The 14475-nt window shown below is 39.5% G+C and overlaps 1 protein-coding gene across 2 annotated transcripts; it reads right to left on the reverse strand.

The window, feature by feature from the left end:
- Window positions 1–2061: 2061 nt before the first annotated feature.
- On the reverse strand, window positions 2062–13496 carry LOC117719710 (membrane-spanning 4-domains subfamily A member 6D-like). Of its 2 annotated transcripts, XM_076917489.1 has the most exons (8): window positions 13337–13480; window positions 12810–12956; window positions 11770–11932; window positions 10481–10615; window positions 8310–8366; window positions 5195–5401; window positions 3662–3763; window positions 2062–2857 (listed from the first exon to the last, which is right to left on the reverse strand). In XM_076917489.1, exons 3-8 carry the CDS (start codon window positions 11914–11916, stop codon window positions 2762–2764), a joined length of 744 nt encoding a protein of 247 aa, XP_076773604.1. In that variant the 5' UTR covers window positions 11917–11932; window positions 12810–12956; window positions 13337–13480; the 3' UTR covers window positions 2062–2761. The 2 variants fall into 2 exon arrangements, with proteins under 2 accessions (XP_076773604.1, XP_034373815.1); XM_034517924.2 differs by lacking the exon at window positions 12810–12956 and having other exon boundaries at window positions 13337–13496.
- Between the last annotated feature and the right edge of the window lie 979 nt (window positions 13497–14475).

Consider the following 14475-nt stretch of genomic DNA (forward strand, 5'->3'; position numbering starts at 1 on the left):
CAATGATATTACTACTCAGGGAAGCAGGATTGTGGTTGTATAAAGATGCCCGAGATATTTGGGGCCACTTGCTTGAAAGTCAACAGGTGGTCAGAAAGCCCCTTCCCAGTCTCAGTACCTGAATCTTGCAGCTGGAGCTGGTCTCCAGCAAGAAATAATTAGAGACTGGAAAGGAGGCTGGAAGGTATGTTCTATGGTAACATAGAAGAGTGAGTTGATAACATCTTATCAAGGTTTCTGCTACTGTGATAAATATCATGACCAAAAGCAACTTGGAGAGGAAAGGGTTTATTTTTAGTTTACAGTTATAGTCCATCAGGAAGTTAACTCAAGGAAGGCAATGGAAGCAGAAACTGAAGCACAGGCTATGGAGGAATGCTGCTTAGCTTCTTGTTTGCTAAATCTGCTTTCTTACATACTATCCAGGAGTACCTGGTCAGGAGTGGCACTGTCCACCATGAGCTAGGCCCACCTACATCAATTGTCAATCAAGAAAGTTCTCTACAGTCTTGCCTAAAGGCCAATCTAATAGAGACATTTTCTCAGTTGAGGTTTCTCTTCCCAGATAACTCTAGTTAGTGGTAATTTAAAAACAACAACCATAATAACAAAAACCAAACAGCCAAACAAACAAAGAAACAAACAAACAGGACAGACATAGACAACGTACTGTGTATGGGCGTGTCACAGTAAATATCGTTAACCTGTATTACATTTGCTGGTGTTTAAAATAACAACTAAAAACTAAAATTCAAACTGATAGAAGAAAGACTGGATCAAAGCAAATAGTGCCCTAGACAGGGATTCTTCCTTGTTTCTAAGTTTCCCTAAATATGATGCCTACATCTCAGCTCTACTAATTCACAGGGTCAGCCCAGATCACTGTATCTCATGCCATTTAAGATACACAGTCCGAGTTTATGTTATTCTGTGATTTTATAGAAAACTTACAATCATGTGATTTATGTCAGTTTAAAAGAAAAAAACTTAATCAGGAAGCTTTTAACAGGTATTGCATTGGCTTTTTTTTTTTCCAAACATAAAACTTTTTGATTCCCAAGTGTTCACATTTGGCAGTTATAAATTTTGACTCAAACATAGAAAATTCTAGATGTCATGAAGATAGGTGAGGCCAAAGGAGATGCAGGTCTATGGGCAACTGTCCTCATGTGCTCATGTATGTTTTGTATCTCTCCACAGGCACTAGTGGACATACCCTTCACTGAACAGAGCCTCTCTGCAAATGCTCTATGTCATGACTATGATGAGTGGCACTTCACTTCTCTAACTTGACATAACATTGTAGTATGCCAAACCCGATCTTTGTCCATTTTACCATTTAGTGGGGCTGTGTTTGGGTGTAGTATTTTATGTCTTTTTATAATTAATAATAAATGCGATGAATTTTTGGTGTTGAAATTTCTGCATTTTCTTTCTATACCCTCAAGTATGATTAGCCTTCAACTCAGCAAATTAAACATTTAATTTATCAGAATAAAATTAGCTAGAGAGACGATAAAGAAGATAAAATCACCAAGTGTAGTTCCTAGGTACTCTATCCTGAGCAGTAAGTCAGTGAGGTTTCACTGACAATGGAGAAATTTCTTAAAGAAGAATCCCTTCCCCCCCCCTCCCTCTCTGTCTCTCTCTCCCCTCCTTCCCCACACCTCTCTCTCCCTTCCTCCCTCCTCTTCTTACACTTCTGCTCTCTTACCTACTATTTCCCTGTTTCTTACATTTTGTGGGCAGAATAAATTAGACTTTATTCTATGCTGAGATAGAGTGAATTCCATGTACAGTACAATCCCAGGTTTATTCTTACACCCACCTCTCATATTTGACTATGAATAGTCTGAAATCAAGACCATTATCCTGTTAACACTGCTGATCCTAAAATCAAGTATCCCAACTGGTACCCAGACAGTGTTGCTAAATATCGAATGCTCATTCAGATTCAGTTTAATCCACACTTTAATTTTGATGTTATTTCTTTCAGCTTTGTAGACAGTATTTATAATAGAAAACAAAATAGAAGAAATGTGCACAAACACCAGGAAAAAGTTAAAAATACAACAGTTCCTTTTTATTTTGAAATCAGATAGAGATAACCTCTTAGTAAATGTTGAGTATTCTTGGTTAGATTTTCTGTGAAACTTTTGGTTGCACTTAGGACGTAAGTAAGGAACTTCATCTTGACATGTCTATGTCAAGTGATATGCCATGTGCTTAAATGCAAAAACAAAACTATACAAATAAAATATGGGTTTACATAAGGACTTTCTATGGAGGCCAATATCTTGTATGCTCTTTGGGATTTCATAACAGGTGACTTGTCTTCATGAACTTATGAATACAATGGACACCATAAAGTCCCATGCCACAGAACCAGAATAAGATCTCAGGCGCTAACCAGTACCTCCTGCAGCCAAGGGCAAAGGATAAGAAGAAATGTAGCCCATTTGCTCCACTCTGAGCCTATGAAACATTCTTCTAGTTTTTTGAGAAACTTCTGGGGCTCTTTGACCACTACATAAATTGGAATTTACAGGTCTATGCTTTGGCTGAAGCAAAATCAAGAGCATTCTACTGAACCCAGCCAGTGAACATGTTTTCATTGTTGCTTATTAACTAATACACACACACACACACACACACACACACACACACATTTTAAGATATTAAGCATTGCTGTCACACAATTAATGGCTTTTTAAAATTGTGTTAAAGACTGATATTCTGCTATATAATTTCTACTTAATTTTTATGAAGTCAGTAGTTTCTCATATGCAGGGTTACAAAGGGACTCTGAAGACATACTGGATTTGTTCTTTGAGTCCTGAGATAAGAAAACCACATTCTAGAAAAAAAAAAGAAAAAAGAAAATAAATCAAGTGTCAGACTTTACTCATATTTAACTGAATAGATTTGTAGCTATTTACCTCTACTTACATATAAATAGATACAGTTATAAATATAATTTCCTTTGAAGTTTTATATAGGCTTCATCTTTATTTAAAGATGAGAACGGTGCCCCCATTAAGTTCCCAAAACTATTTCATGTTCATCATATAGTATTTATTCACAACGTATAATAAGACTTTGGCTGCCGAAAAGTTTTCAGTTGAGCTAAGCTCTGTGTGACTTGATTTAACAACATTTCTTTAATACTTTGAGATAAGGAAGATCTTTAAGATCTCAAAGAAGGCTAAACACATTCAAGTGTGCAACTAGCCATCGCGGAGTTAAGTTGGTTAGAGGATAGTTATTTTTAGAGAAGTTTTCCTGATCAGAAGAGAGGCAGCTGTGTTCTAGTTTGAGTGATCAGTATAGTCAGGGTTCCTTAGCTACAGGCAAACTCCCTGTACTGCCAGGAGATACATTTAACTTCCTCAAATCTATGATTGATTTTTTTGGGAAAAAAAGAACTAAGATATATGTGATGTACAACTATTTCTTGTCCAGGTGTCCCTCGTCATCTCTACTTCTGTCTCCTCTCTCCAATATCTACTGAGGACCCTTGCTATGAAAACAACAACAACAACAACAACACATAGTGTACATTTCAATATTGCTGATTATTCTGTCTGATATTCTTAGTGGCATTGACTAATATATCCCAGAGGAACACCAGGCAAGTTCAAGAAGCCTCTAGCATACTCACCCCAGAGAAAGCAGAGCGACTCTGTTTCCACCGCAGTATGGCAATGAGGATACCCAGGCCAAGCTCCAACACACTGCTGATCAGCATCAGTGAAAAGACTCCCTAAGTTCAGGAGAAGAGAGGTCAGTGTGATTGAGCCAACTGAAGTCCTCACACCTGGGTGGGAGGTGATTGTAGAGATGAAATCATCTCTACCATCAGAGAAGGGAAATAGATCCTCCCAAACCTACAAATTGACTAAATTTGGTGTCTGGTCCCTTCATTCCTTGGAGGAAGTGGGTGAAGAGGACAAACTAAATCAACAAAGCCATTTTCTGCCACTTCTCATCCCTCTTGATCATGGATCCCGACTATTCATTGAATGAGGGAGCAGAGAGGAGTAGTGACCCCAGGGCAGAGTCAACAGCTCCTGCTCTTGTCTCTCTTCTGCTGCTTAGTGTGGGGCTGGGCAAGTCTCTGCTCTTCTAGCTTCTGTATCACACCTGTGTAATATTTCCTCTGCAAAGATTTGTGAGGGTTAGTGAGGTTCTGACTAGTGCAGATATTATTTTTATTATTGTGATTTTCATAACTAAGGAAGACTCCCTGGGCCCAGCTCCATAAGGAACTGAGAAAGCCTGGGGTTGAGGAGAACTGACTATCTGTCACTCATCCAACTGTCTCTTGCTCATCTGACTTTTATGGTTACAAGACAATGAATGTTTCTGATAAGATGGAGGCCCTCACATCACTGTCAGCTAATCTTCTCTGTTTCTCTGTAGTTCGTTTCTCCTCATTTTACAAGCTCATCTCTTTATGCTAAATGTAATGAAAGCAGCAGTGAGCACACCTCCACACAGGCTTGGTGCTCCTTGCTACTGTAATTACTGGAGGAAGTGGATGCCCTGACTTCCCCCAACCCCCTCAGTTCCCACACTGTTTCTCAGCGTGTGGCTGAGGTTTGCTCAGCTCACCCTCATGCCTGCACCACACACATGCACCAAGGTTCATGCATTTCCTGATCATCTGGGTTTTGTTTGGTTTGCTCTTTCTGATATGCTTTCCTAGCTTCACTCACTACATAAACTAAGAGTCTTGGTTTGACAACCTCATCACTAAAACTGCAGTATCTTCTTCATTCTTAGAAAATATGGGGTGATCTTTATAGTTTTATCTTTATAGTTTTATACTTAATTTGGCAAGTTCTTTCAATATTTTGCTATTACTACATGACTCCCTCTGTGTAGAATTTTAACAATATGTTCATTCTTGCCTCTGTCTTCAATGGCTCTGGCTTTATCCTAAATACGCAAACAAGAATAAAAATAAAGTCTATGAAAATGCCACAATGAAACCAATTACTTTATATGTTAGTTTTAAAAACTAATAAACTAAAACACACACACACAGAGAGAGAGAGAGAGAGAGAGAGAGAGAGAGAGAGAGAGAGAGAGAGAGAGAGAATGAACAGAGAGTTTTGAAACAGGGAACAGAAGAAATCAGCTGTCAAAAAAAGTCTTTAAAACCTCGAACATTTTCTTTTGAAATACTTACAGTCAGAGCAGCCTTGGCTATGAAGCAGTTCTTGTTTGATGGCAAAGGACGAAAGAAATGATAATAATGTGGGGTTGTGGCTAGTTGTTGAGCCAGCTTACATTGCTGCAAGGCAGGCTCTAAAGTAGCCAGACTGACAGAGAGGATAATGATGCCTGTAAGAGCAGAGAGAACACTCAGGATGCTCAGGGCTAGGCTGCTGTGAACCTGGAATGACAACAGACATCACATATGCCTCTTATTCACTACATTATAATAGACCCAGCTGCTTATCTCTTTCAGGATCTAAAACTACAATGGTTTATTTCTCGGTGCCCTCTAGTGTCTACAAACATATAAACCCAGAAGGTAAATTATGATTGGATAAGTAAATCTTCAGAGGCAGGAAAGAAAATATTGGCTTTCTAACAGCTTCATCCATGACTCCAAGTAGTGTCCTGTGAGATAAGCCTGGAAAATCTCCAATAGAGATTTTCCAAATCTCTATTGCCAAAGGTGAAAGTGCAGAACCCAAATTTTCCCTATCTACCAATACCTTCAGTGATATAGTTTGGATCTGGCATGCTTCCTACCCCCTAAAAAATCATGTGTTGAAAACCTAATTCCCAGGTCAATGCTAGTGTGAAGTGGTAGAACCATTAGCAAGTGTGGCCTGATTCAAGATTTGTCATACTTTGTTTCCCAACATGTTCTGCCTCTCTAATGGTTCCAAAGGAACAAATTCACACAGCCATGCATGAGGACCTCTTAAAATGTGAGCCCAAATAAACTTTTCTTCTTCATAAGTTGATTCATCCCATGTGTTTGTTGCAGAAAAGTAAATCTGACTCATACACTTAGAAACCTCCATGGAACCCTCAGGAACATAGGAGTGAAAGGTAAAGTAGTTAATCCTCCCACCACCTGGCACACTACCTCTCTCTCAAAAGCACATACACCTGAAGATAAATGTGAGGACATGGTTTGTAGCATCAACCAGGCTCTGGGGTGTGTATAAGCATAGGACTGGCTATGCTAAGGGTCAAGTACATAAGACTCTATCCTTTGTCAACACAGGACATGGGATAATACAGTATGAACACAAACAATGAGAGGAAGAAGAAAACCAGTCAAGACTGGATGAATGTCAAGACAAGACCAGATATCCCTAGACTTAGTGTTCTCAAGTAGTCAGTTCCTCATTGACTTTCTGCTGTCACTATGAATCTCATGTTACACCAGTCACAATTTCGGGAGATAAGTAAACTGATCTCTTTTTTGTTTGTTTGTTTGTTTTTCGAGACAGGGTTTCTCTGTGTAGCTCTGGCTGTCCTGGAACTCACTCTGTAGACCAGGCTAGCCTCGAACTCAGAAATCCGCCTGCCTCTGCCTCCCAAGTGCTAGGATTAAAGGCGTGCGCCACCACCGCCCGGCATAAACTGATCTCAGAAGCAGCTTCCTTTCTTCCTTGGCTTATCAAATGTAAGAATTGAGCTAAGACCTTTCTATGGGTTACAGATATATGTATGAAAGTAACAGAGTATACCTAACTGTCATATGATAAAGTATGATTTGACCTAATAGGCCACCTTTCTTTTCAGGATTAAATAGATCGCTTAGTTCTGATGCTTTGGAACACTAGCAAGTCATACTCTTTAACTTCTTGACCAAATAGTCACAATTGGGATGCTGAAAGTGAGTCCTAACAAAAGTGTCATAATCCATGTGTTATAGATTAAATGTGGAAGAAAACTCCTCATGTGAACAACATCTAATCTGTTTTCTTAAGTTCTTCATTTAGTGGGTGAAATTATACAGCAAACTCACAACAGATGTACCTTTTCTATAAGCCTTTTTGTTCCATCACTGATAAATAAAATTTGAATACTTTTGTGGAAGACTTTTTGTTGTTTTGACAAAGTGCCTCATGTGATCAGCTTGAGGGAATAATGAAATATTTTGGCTCATGCCATGGATCAGGCCATGATCATGGAGAGGTGTAGAGGAATTTTAATTCAGCAATATGGCTGCTTTGGCAAGTGATCATATCCAAAGACCTAGCTCTGTGTAAACTAGCTGGAATGCAGGCATGTCCTTAGTACATAAATTAAATAAAAGTAATTAAATAAAATAATTAAAAATAAATAAAAAAATTAAATAAAGGTAAAATTAATTTGTAGAGTGAAGCAACATGTTTAAAAGTGATGACTAATTGTGAGGTAGACAAAGTGATGAATCAGAGAAAGATTTGACAGAAAGAGAGAAAGCATACGCCAAACTCTCATGAGAACAGCACAAGAAAGAGAATCTATGTAAGAGCAGTGCAGAGAGAGAGTCAGCAGGGAGTCCATGCTGTGAGTGCAGTGCAGTGGAGTTGTGTTTATTCATGAGTTCATGTAGTTCAGTGCAGGTCTGCAGAGACAGCTGAAGCCAGAGAATTAAGGAGCCAAATTAGAACAAATTGCCAGAATTAGTTTGAGGCCAAGCAAAGCAATTCAGTTAGAGGCCAGATTGAATCAGTCAATTTGCAGAGGAATTTGAGCCAAAACAGCTGAGTTGAACTGACCAGCCAGAGTTCAGAAAGAACTAGAAAAGGTGAGCTTATTCTGCAGTAAGCTTCCAAGATGACAATTACATCAGGTGAATGAAAGTTACATTTACAGAGAGGAGTTGGCAGAGCAGAAAAGATCACATGTCAGTGAAAGACAAAGAGAAGAGGTTTCTTTCCTTTTGCTTCCTTTTAAACCATCTGAATTTTCAGCTTATAAATGGTCCCAGGGGTATGATTACTAATCTCCTAGGTATGCCTTAATACAATTAAATTGATGATACTAGAGCCTGTTATTTATAGACAGCATCATAAGGAAGCAGATTTTTTTTGCATGAGATTCTTGGGCACTGATTGTCAATATCATATAGGCTTTAATTTTGGGCACCAGGGCAAGAAGAACACACTCTGTACAAGGTTACAGAGAATTCAGAGTGAGCTCCTGAGTCTAAGACATAGCTATTCTAAAATTAGCTTCTAACTTTCAATGTGGAGAAACTAGCTTGAATTTTTTTTTTTTTTTTTTTTGGCTTGGAAGTGTTCTAAGTTCCATTCCCATTAATTGTAGGTTATAGCTCTTGTACTCACCAAAGGCTTAGTCATCTTTTTCTCTGTGATAAGAGACAGAATTCCAGAGATGACAAACTGCTCGGGGAAGAGAAAAACATTGTCAAGCCTGAGTGCAAGTATAGAATGGCTGCAGTGTTAGTATCTGGGGCCTATGAAGCACTCCAATGGGAAAAGCCCTGGTAAAAACTGACCAGTAATTTAAGACACATGTAGGTGCGTAGATTTTCCCCTTGCCCATGTGATACCTAGAAAGTTTTGAGAAAAGACAGATGCAAGCTTGAATCTATACCATTAAAATTAACGAGCACCTTAAAAGATAGCAAATGATTGTTTTTATGGGAAAGAAAAATTTGGGAGTCTGAACTTTGAAGAAAAATACAAGATAATGGTTTGGAATGAAAAATACCAAGAAATTGCTGTTTTGGATTTGTGCCTCCATTAATAAAGGGATATCATTTACTCGGTGGCATACATTAAACCACATTTAAATCTCTAAGCAAATCTAACTTGACCATGCTGAGTAATATTTTCATGTACTGTCATACTCAGTGTGCTATTATTCTGATGAAGAATTTTGAAATTACATTCTTGAGAATTTCATCTGTAGTTTCCTTTTCTTGTGATGCCTTTGTTTGGCTTTAGAGTAAGAATAATACTAGCTCCCAAAATGGCTTCTGACATGTATCCTTCCAATTTTTGTAAGAGCTTGAAAATAAGATCTACTTGTTTTAAAGAAAAACAGAATCCGATTTGTTAACTGCAGTGCAAGAGCTGAAAATCTGCTCTTAGCTGGTGGCTCCAGACACCAGGTGAATGAGAACAAAAGGCAGGAGGGCTGGATGGCATGAAGTCTTTCTTACACACTGCAGAAAGGCAAGCAAAATATGTTCTCAGACTCAATAGACTTACAGAAGTTAAGTAATAGAATGTTTCCGATGATGAATTTTAAAATGCAAGACCATCTGATGTTTCAGCCTCCAGAATTCATCAATGTGCCCATACACATAAGTGATTCCTTTTCTTGGTGATGTTGGGGGTTAAACCCAGCACCTTATACATACTACTCAAGTGTTCTACTGTTGCGCTACTGCATAGCTCTAAGTGTGTGTTCTTAAAGTTAAACTAAAAGTAACTCAAGAACTTTTCCCATGGGAACAATGCTGATCGGCATGAGAAGATCACAGAATGGAGAAGAAGAAAACTTGAAGAATAAAAACAACATAACTTCATGCAGAGGGTTATTTCAGCAGTGAAATGGTATTGACAGTATGCATCTTTCACATGATCTGGCAGAAAGGTGCCTCCCCTCTCTCATCACCTATTCATTCACCATTCTGGCCTCAATTAGATCTGCAAACATTCCACAAAATGTTGGCCAACAGCTATCAAAGTCATCAAGTAGAGTCACCATAAGGAAAATGTAAGAGGTCTAGATGAGGAAGTCAGGAGAGGACCAAAAAGGGACAACAACTAAGGGTCCTAGACCCTGGGACAAAAGAAGAATATTCATGGACAATGGATGAAGTCAATGGATTGGCCTGACTAAAGTAGAAATCATTGACAGAACAGAAGGAAAGGTTGAGATATGGATTAATCAAATTAAAAAATGTAAGAATGGGAAAAAATGTTACTGAGCTGTAATAATCAGATGGGAAGCCACAGTGACAGGAAACCTCACTTGTGAGTGAAATTTGACCACATCAGTCTAGAGGAGAGCTGTCCTCTGAGAAAAGAACCTTCATGACCTCCTGATTCCAGACATGAAGCAGTCTCAGAGGAATATCCAGTCTATCGCCCTGAATGCCTCCAACAAAGCCAGATCTTAAAAATGGAAGTGTTCCTTCCTGCAGTGTGAACCACTGCATAACCCTGCATGATACAGAAAGCTCTAGATCATCTGGACCCCACTTCCTAGATGCTTCCCTAAAGCCAGGAAGCCACTAAACTCATCATTGCTCAAGAGATGTCATGCAAGGGTGATATTAACAAGAAATGCTTATTTGAACTACATGAAAATATCTTGAGGATGACATACATAACTGCTGCCCTTCTACACTAAGGCCTTCTCTGTTGACAGACAGAGGAACAAAAATGACAGAAGAAAAAAGGAAAAAAAAGACAGAAATGCAGCTAGGTGACAACTCCCTTGTCTCTCCTCCCCATCTTATTCTCCACAGAAGTCTACTTACACACAAAGCTCCTATAAATGGGTAACCAGATTTTAAAAGGGCTGAAAACACTGAGGTAAAATTTGTGTCGGAGGGGACAGATGCCAAAATGATTCCAAGAGCCAACACCATCACAGCACACATGATCTGGATTGCCTGTTGAAAGAAGGGAGATGGCGATTAAACCAGCAATGACAAGAAGGACCTCTCCACTTTTCCCTGGTGCCTATGCAACTGACATCTTCTACAACATCCCAGTGAGCACACAGACATTGTGCAAGCTCTGCAGTCAGAGAGGAAAGTTCATTCTGGAGGGGATGAGGGTCTGCTAGAACCTCAGGTCACCTTCAGTTCTTTCTGTCATGCTCACCTCTTCTGGCATCTCCTGGCTGGGCTGTACTTAAGCGCATGGGTAACAAGTCTCCTGCTCCCTCTCGTGGGAAGAAGAGGCATCTGAATGCCCTCCCACTCAGCACTAGAATGTGGAAACCTCACTCCACATCACTCAGATCCCACAGAACACCACATAGGGCCAGCCTCTCTCTGTGTCAAGCTTCAGTCCAGGTGTCCAGTCTGGTGATCCCTTGCCTCCATATTAAAAGGGAAATTTTATCTTCCTGACACTTTTCTTCACCTCACAGACTCACAACTGTTGTAATTTTGATTAAGCAAATTTATAAACATTTTGTTACATGAGCTTCCAGAGGATTGAATGCCCAAGACAAGACCATCAGTTCCACTAAGTTCTGGGACTGAGTAACATAAAGGCCCATGCAAATAGTGTTTCGTACAGACAGCACTGACAAAATACCTTCATCTTTCCTCATAGCACAAAATATAAATTCCTTCTTATCTCCCTATACCCAAAAGTCCCTTTAGTATCTCCTGGATGAGCATGGAGAAGCAAATCAATGGTCTTTTTGTATCATCTCTTCTCACTAAAGAGAAAAAGGATGTTCTGCACTCAGTGAGCACATAAAATGTAGCTACATTTATTTATTCATAAATAAAATAATGAGCAAGAACTTTCCAAAAATAAAAAATAATAATCAACAAAACTTCAATGACTGATGGAATAAGGTCATTGAATTACAGTCCAGGTATATTGAAATGGGAAATACTTGCCAACTTGTGGAATATCTTAGAGATTTAAGCAACTTCCCAAGGGGCTTCCACCAGTCTACAGACCACTCTGTGATCACTCTGTCAAAACTGAAGGCTTCCACACCACAAATTTATCTCTGTTTCTAATATATAGAGCCTCACCCTCTGCCCTCCTCCCACCCCAGGGTGTTCTGAGTGGGATTTACCGCCATCACTTTGATCTCTGCCTTTAGATGTTTCTTCAGGCTGTCTTTCTTCTGTTGGGTAGGCTGGGGTTTGTCTGTTTGTGGAAAGCTGATTCCATTTGGTGAGATGACTGTGACAGTCTCATTGGTCACTACTTGTGGAATCATGATGGAGCTCCCACGGCTGGAAGAGAAAATGGACTCAGCTCTTACAAAGAACTGCACACCCAGCTTCACACTCTCAAATCTATAGGTGAGTACCTTAGTTCATTCTTGACTTATCCTACAGGGGATAGAACTAGAAGACTAAAGAAAATTTGAAAACCCAAACCTTGGATTCAGGAGGATTTTTTTTCTGTTTGAGACAGAGTGTTGTTTTTAGACAATGAACATATTCAGAACATGACAACAACAACTCCCACTGATCCTAGTGTGCAGAGACAAATGTTCACATAAAACTTGTAGAATGGAACTGTCAACATGGCTCAGAGGACAAAGGCATTTGACTTCAAGCCTGAAGGCCCAAGTTCAATTTGCTGGCCCACAGAGCAGAAGGAGAGATCCATTGCAAGCTGTCTGTGACCTGCATATTTGCCTTGACACACACACACATGCATGCATACACACATATACACACAAGTAACTGTAACAAAAAGATTTTCAAAATGTAGCACTCATTTCCTAGTTGCTATCATGTTCAAGTGCACTGGCCCTTATTTTGATGAGTTTGATCCTCAAGTTATTCTACCAGTCTTGAGATATAATTAAAATTCTCCAATTCACATTACATACTACCCAAACTACTGAGAACTATTTGTTCATTGTTTGTCTCATAGCACTGTTTTCAGCATCTACCATGCATATTTTATCCTATTTTAGGATCCTCACAGTAATTCTATTTGTTAGTAAAGTCATAATCAAAAATGAATTTCAGAGGTAAATTTTGATTTATGTGTGAAAATAACACATGGTTTTATAATGACATAGACTTGATGCTAAATATATATTTATATAAATATATAAATATATATTAAGGTTTTCATTATTAAGCAATTGCTTACACACAGTTGGGTGCGGGATCTCAGCTGTCTCTGACTCTGGCTCCTCTTTCTATTTTCCCACCTGCCAGAGACAGCCTGTGTCTGAGTCTCTTCAGTGTGGAGAAGCAGTTGAATGCAGTGTGAGAAGTCCTGGAGTTGAGTCGTAACCTAAGGTTCAAAGTCAGAACTGTGCCCTTGTTAGTTGGAAGGACCAAGTTGCCTGTGGAATTCGTTTCTGAGCTCAGTTTGCCTCTGTTTTCTGTTTTCCACTCTCAGCGCTTAGGTTGCCCAATTAGTGAATGGCCTAAAAGCCTTTGCAGGTACAAGAGCTCTCCTCTTGTTAATCATGTGATCTTAGACAGTGACCACCAAGATCATGGAACTAGAAACAGCCAGGACATATATAAACCCAATACTCCTTTCATTTGCCCATTTAGTTCTGAAGTGTCCCAGTGTTTCCATTGCTTTCAAAAGCATCAGCAATTTCTTATAATGCAGTCCCAGAAATAGAGTGCTGTTTAGAGGGAAGCCTCTTCAGGGTTGCCTACCTGAGCTTGTGTGCCTTGTCACTCAGTCACGTCCAGCTGAGCTCTCAGGAACCCTAAGAACCTTAACTCTGGGTTTTCTCAGTCTGATCCTTGGTTCCTTCTTGTGAACTTCAAACTGTCCCCAGCCCTTCCTTCTTCTGTGCTCACTGCACAGGAAGTGGTACTTTCAGTCTGTGGACATGTGGATGTGCCTGCACTTCCTTTTACATAGACTTCCAGTAACCAGGAAAATGACTAATTGGATAAGTTCTGGGAGACTGTGTGGATTCCTCCCCCTTCCCATAAAATATCACCACGCCAGCACTGACATTTTATCCTAAATCTAAAATGCACATTCAGTGGAAGAGCTGAACCCGCTGAGGATATCAGAGAAGTTGATTTCGGATGCTGGTCCTCAGTGTGCGTTATGCTTACATGTCTATTAGGTGCCAATGAGTAGAGTGAACCACCACGTTGTTATGAAAACTGACAAAGGTGTTCTTCTGAGCTGGTTTGCTTCTGTTAATGATAGCATCAGTGACTTAGCATCAGTGGACCTCTGCACATTTCATGTTGGCCCACAATGATATGAGTATCATAAAACTAAGGAAAACATTCTGTTCTTCCCAAACTCATGAATCATAAAACTGGTTGTGGCAGAGATGGAACAAGGGCGATGAATAGAGTTTGACATCAGATTCCCCACGGCCACTGCTCAAGTGAAGTTCAGTAGAATGTCAGTAAGAGCAGCTATCCCAGCTCTGTAACTACTCCATGCTAGAGGAATCATGCATGCGTGATTAAAAACGAAGATCTATGGGTAAATAAATAATATTCTACACTTTCAAATGCTTTGATCAATGAACTTACAAAATATTTAATGATTTCTGAGAAGCTCAAAAATATAGATCACCATGAGAATACAATTAAGTCTTTCTTCGGTAGTTAGTTAGCAAGAAACACCCCTAATCAAAAAAGGTGGGGGGGGGGCAAAAAATAAACATGAACATCCAATGGTCTTATGACACTGTTACATTTTTAGCCTATTATTGGTTCTTTGTGAATATCATATCATGCACCACAATTCCACTTATCCTTCTTCCCCTTATACCTGCCCTCCACACTTGCAACCTCTTCCCAATAGAGAAAAAAAAATCTCA

Source organism: Arvicanthis niloticus, chromosome 1, assembly GCF_011762505.2.
Source record: "Arvicanthis niloticus isolate mArvNil1 chromosome 1, mArvNil1.pat.X, whole genome shotgun sequence".
Lineage (NCBI taxonomy): Eukaryota > Metazoa > Chordata > Mammalia > Rodentia > Muridae > Arvicanthis > Arvicanthis niloticus.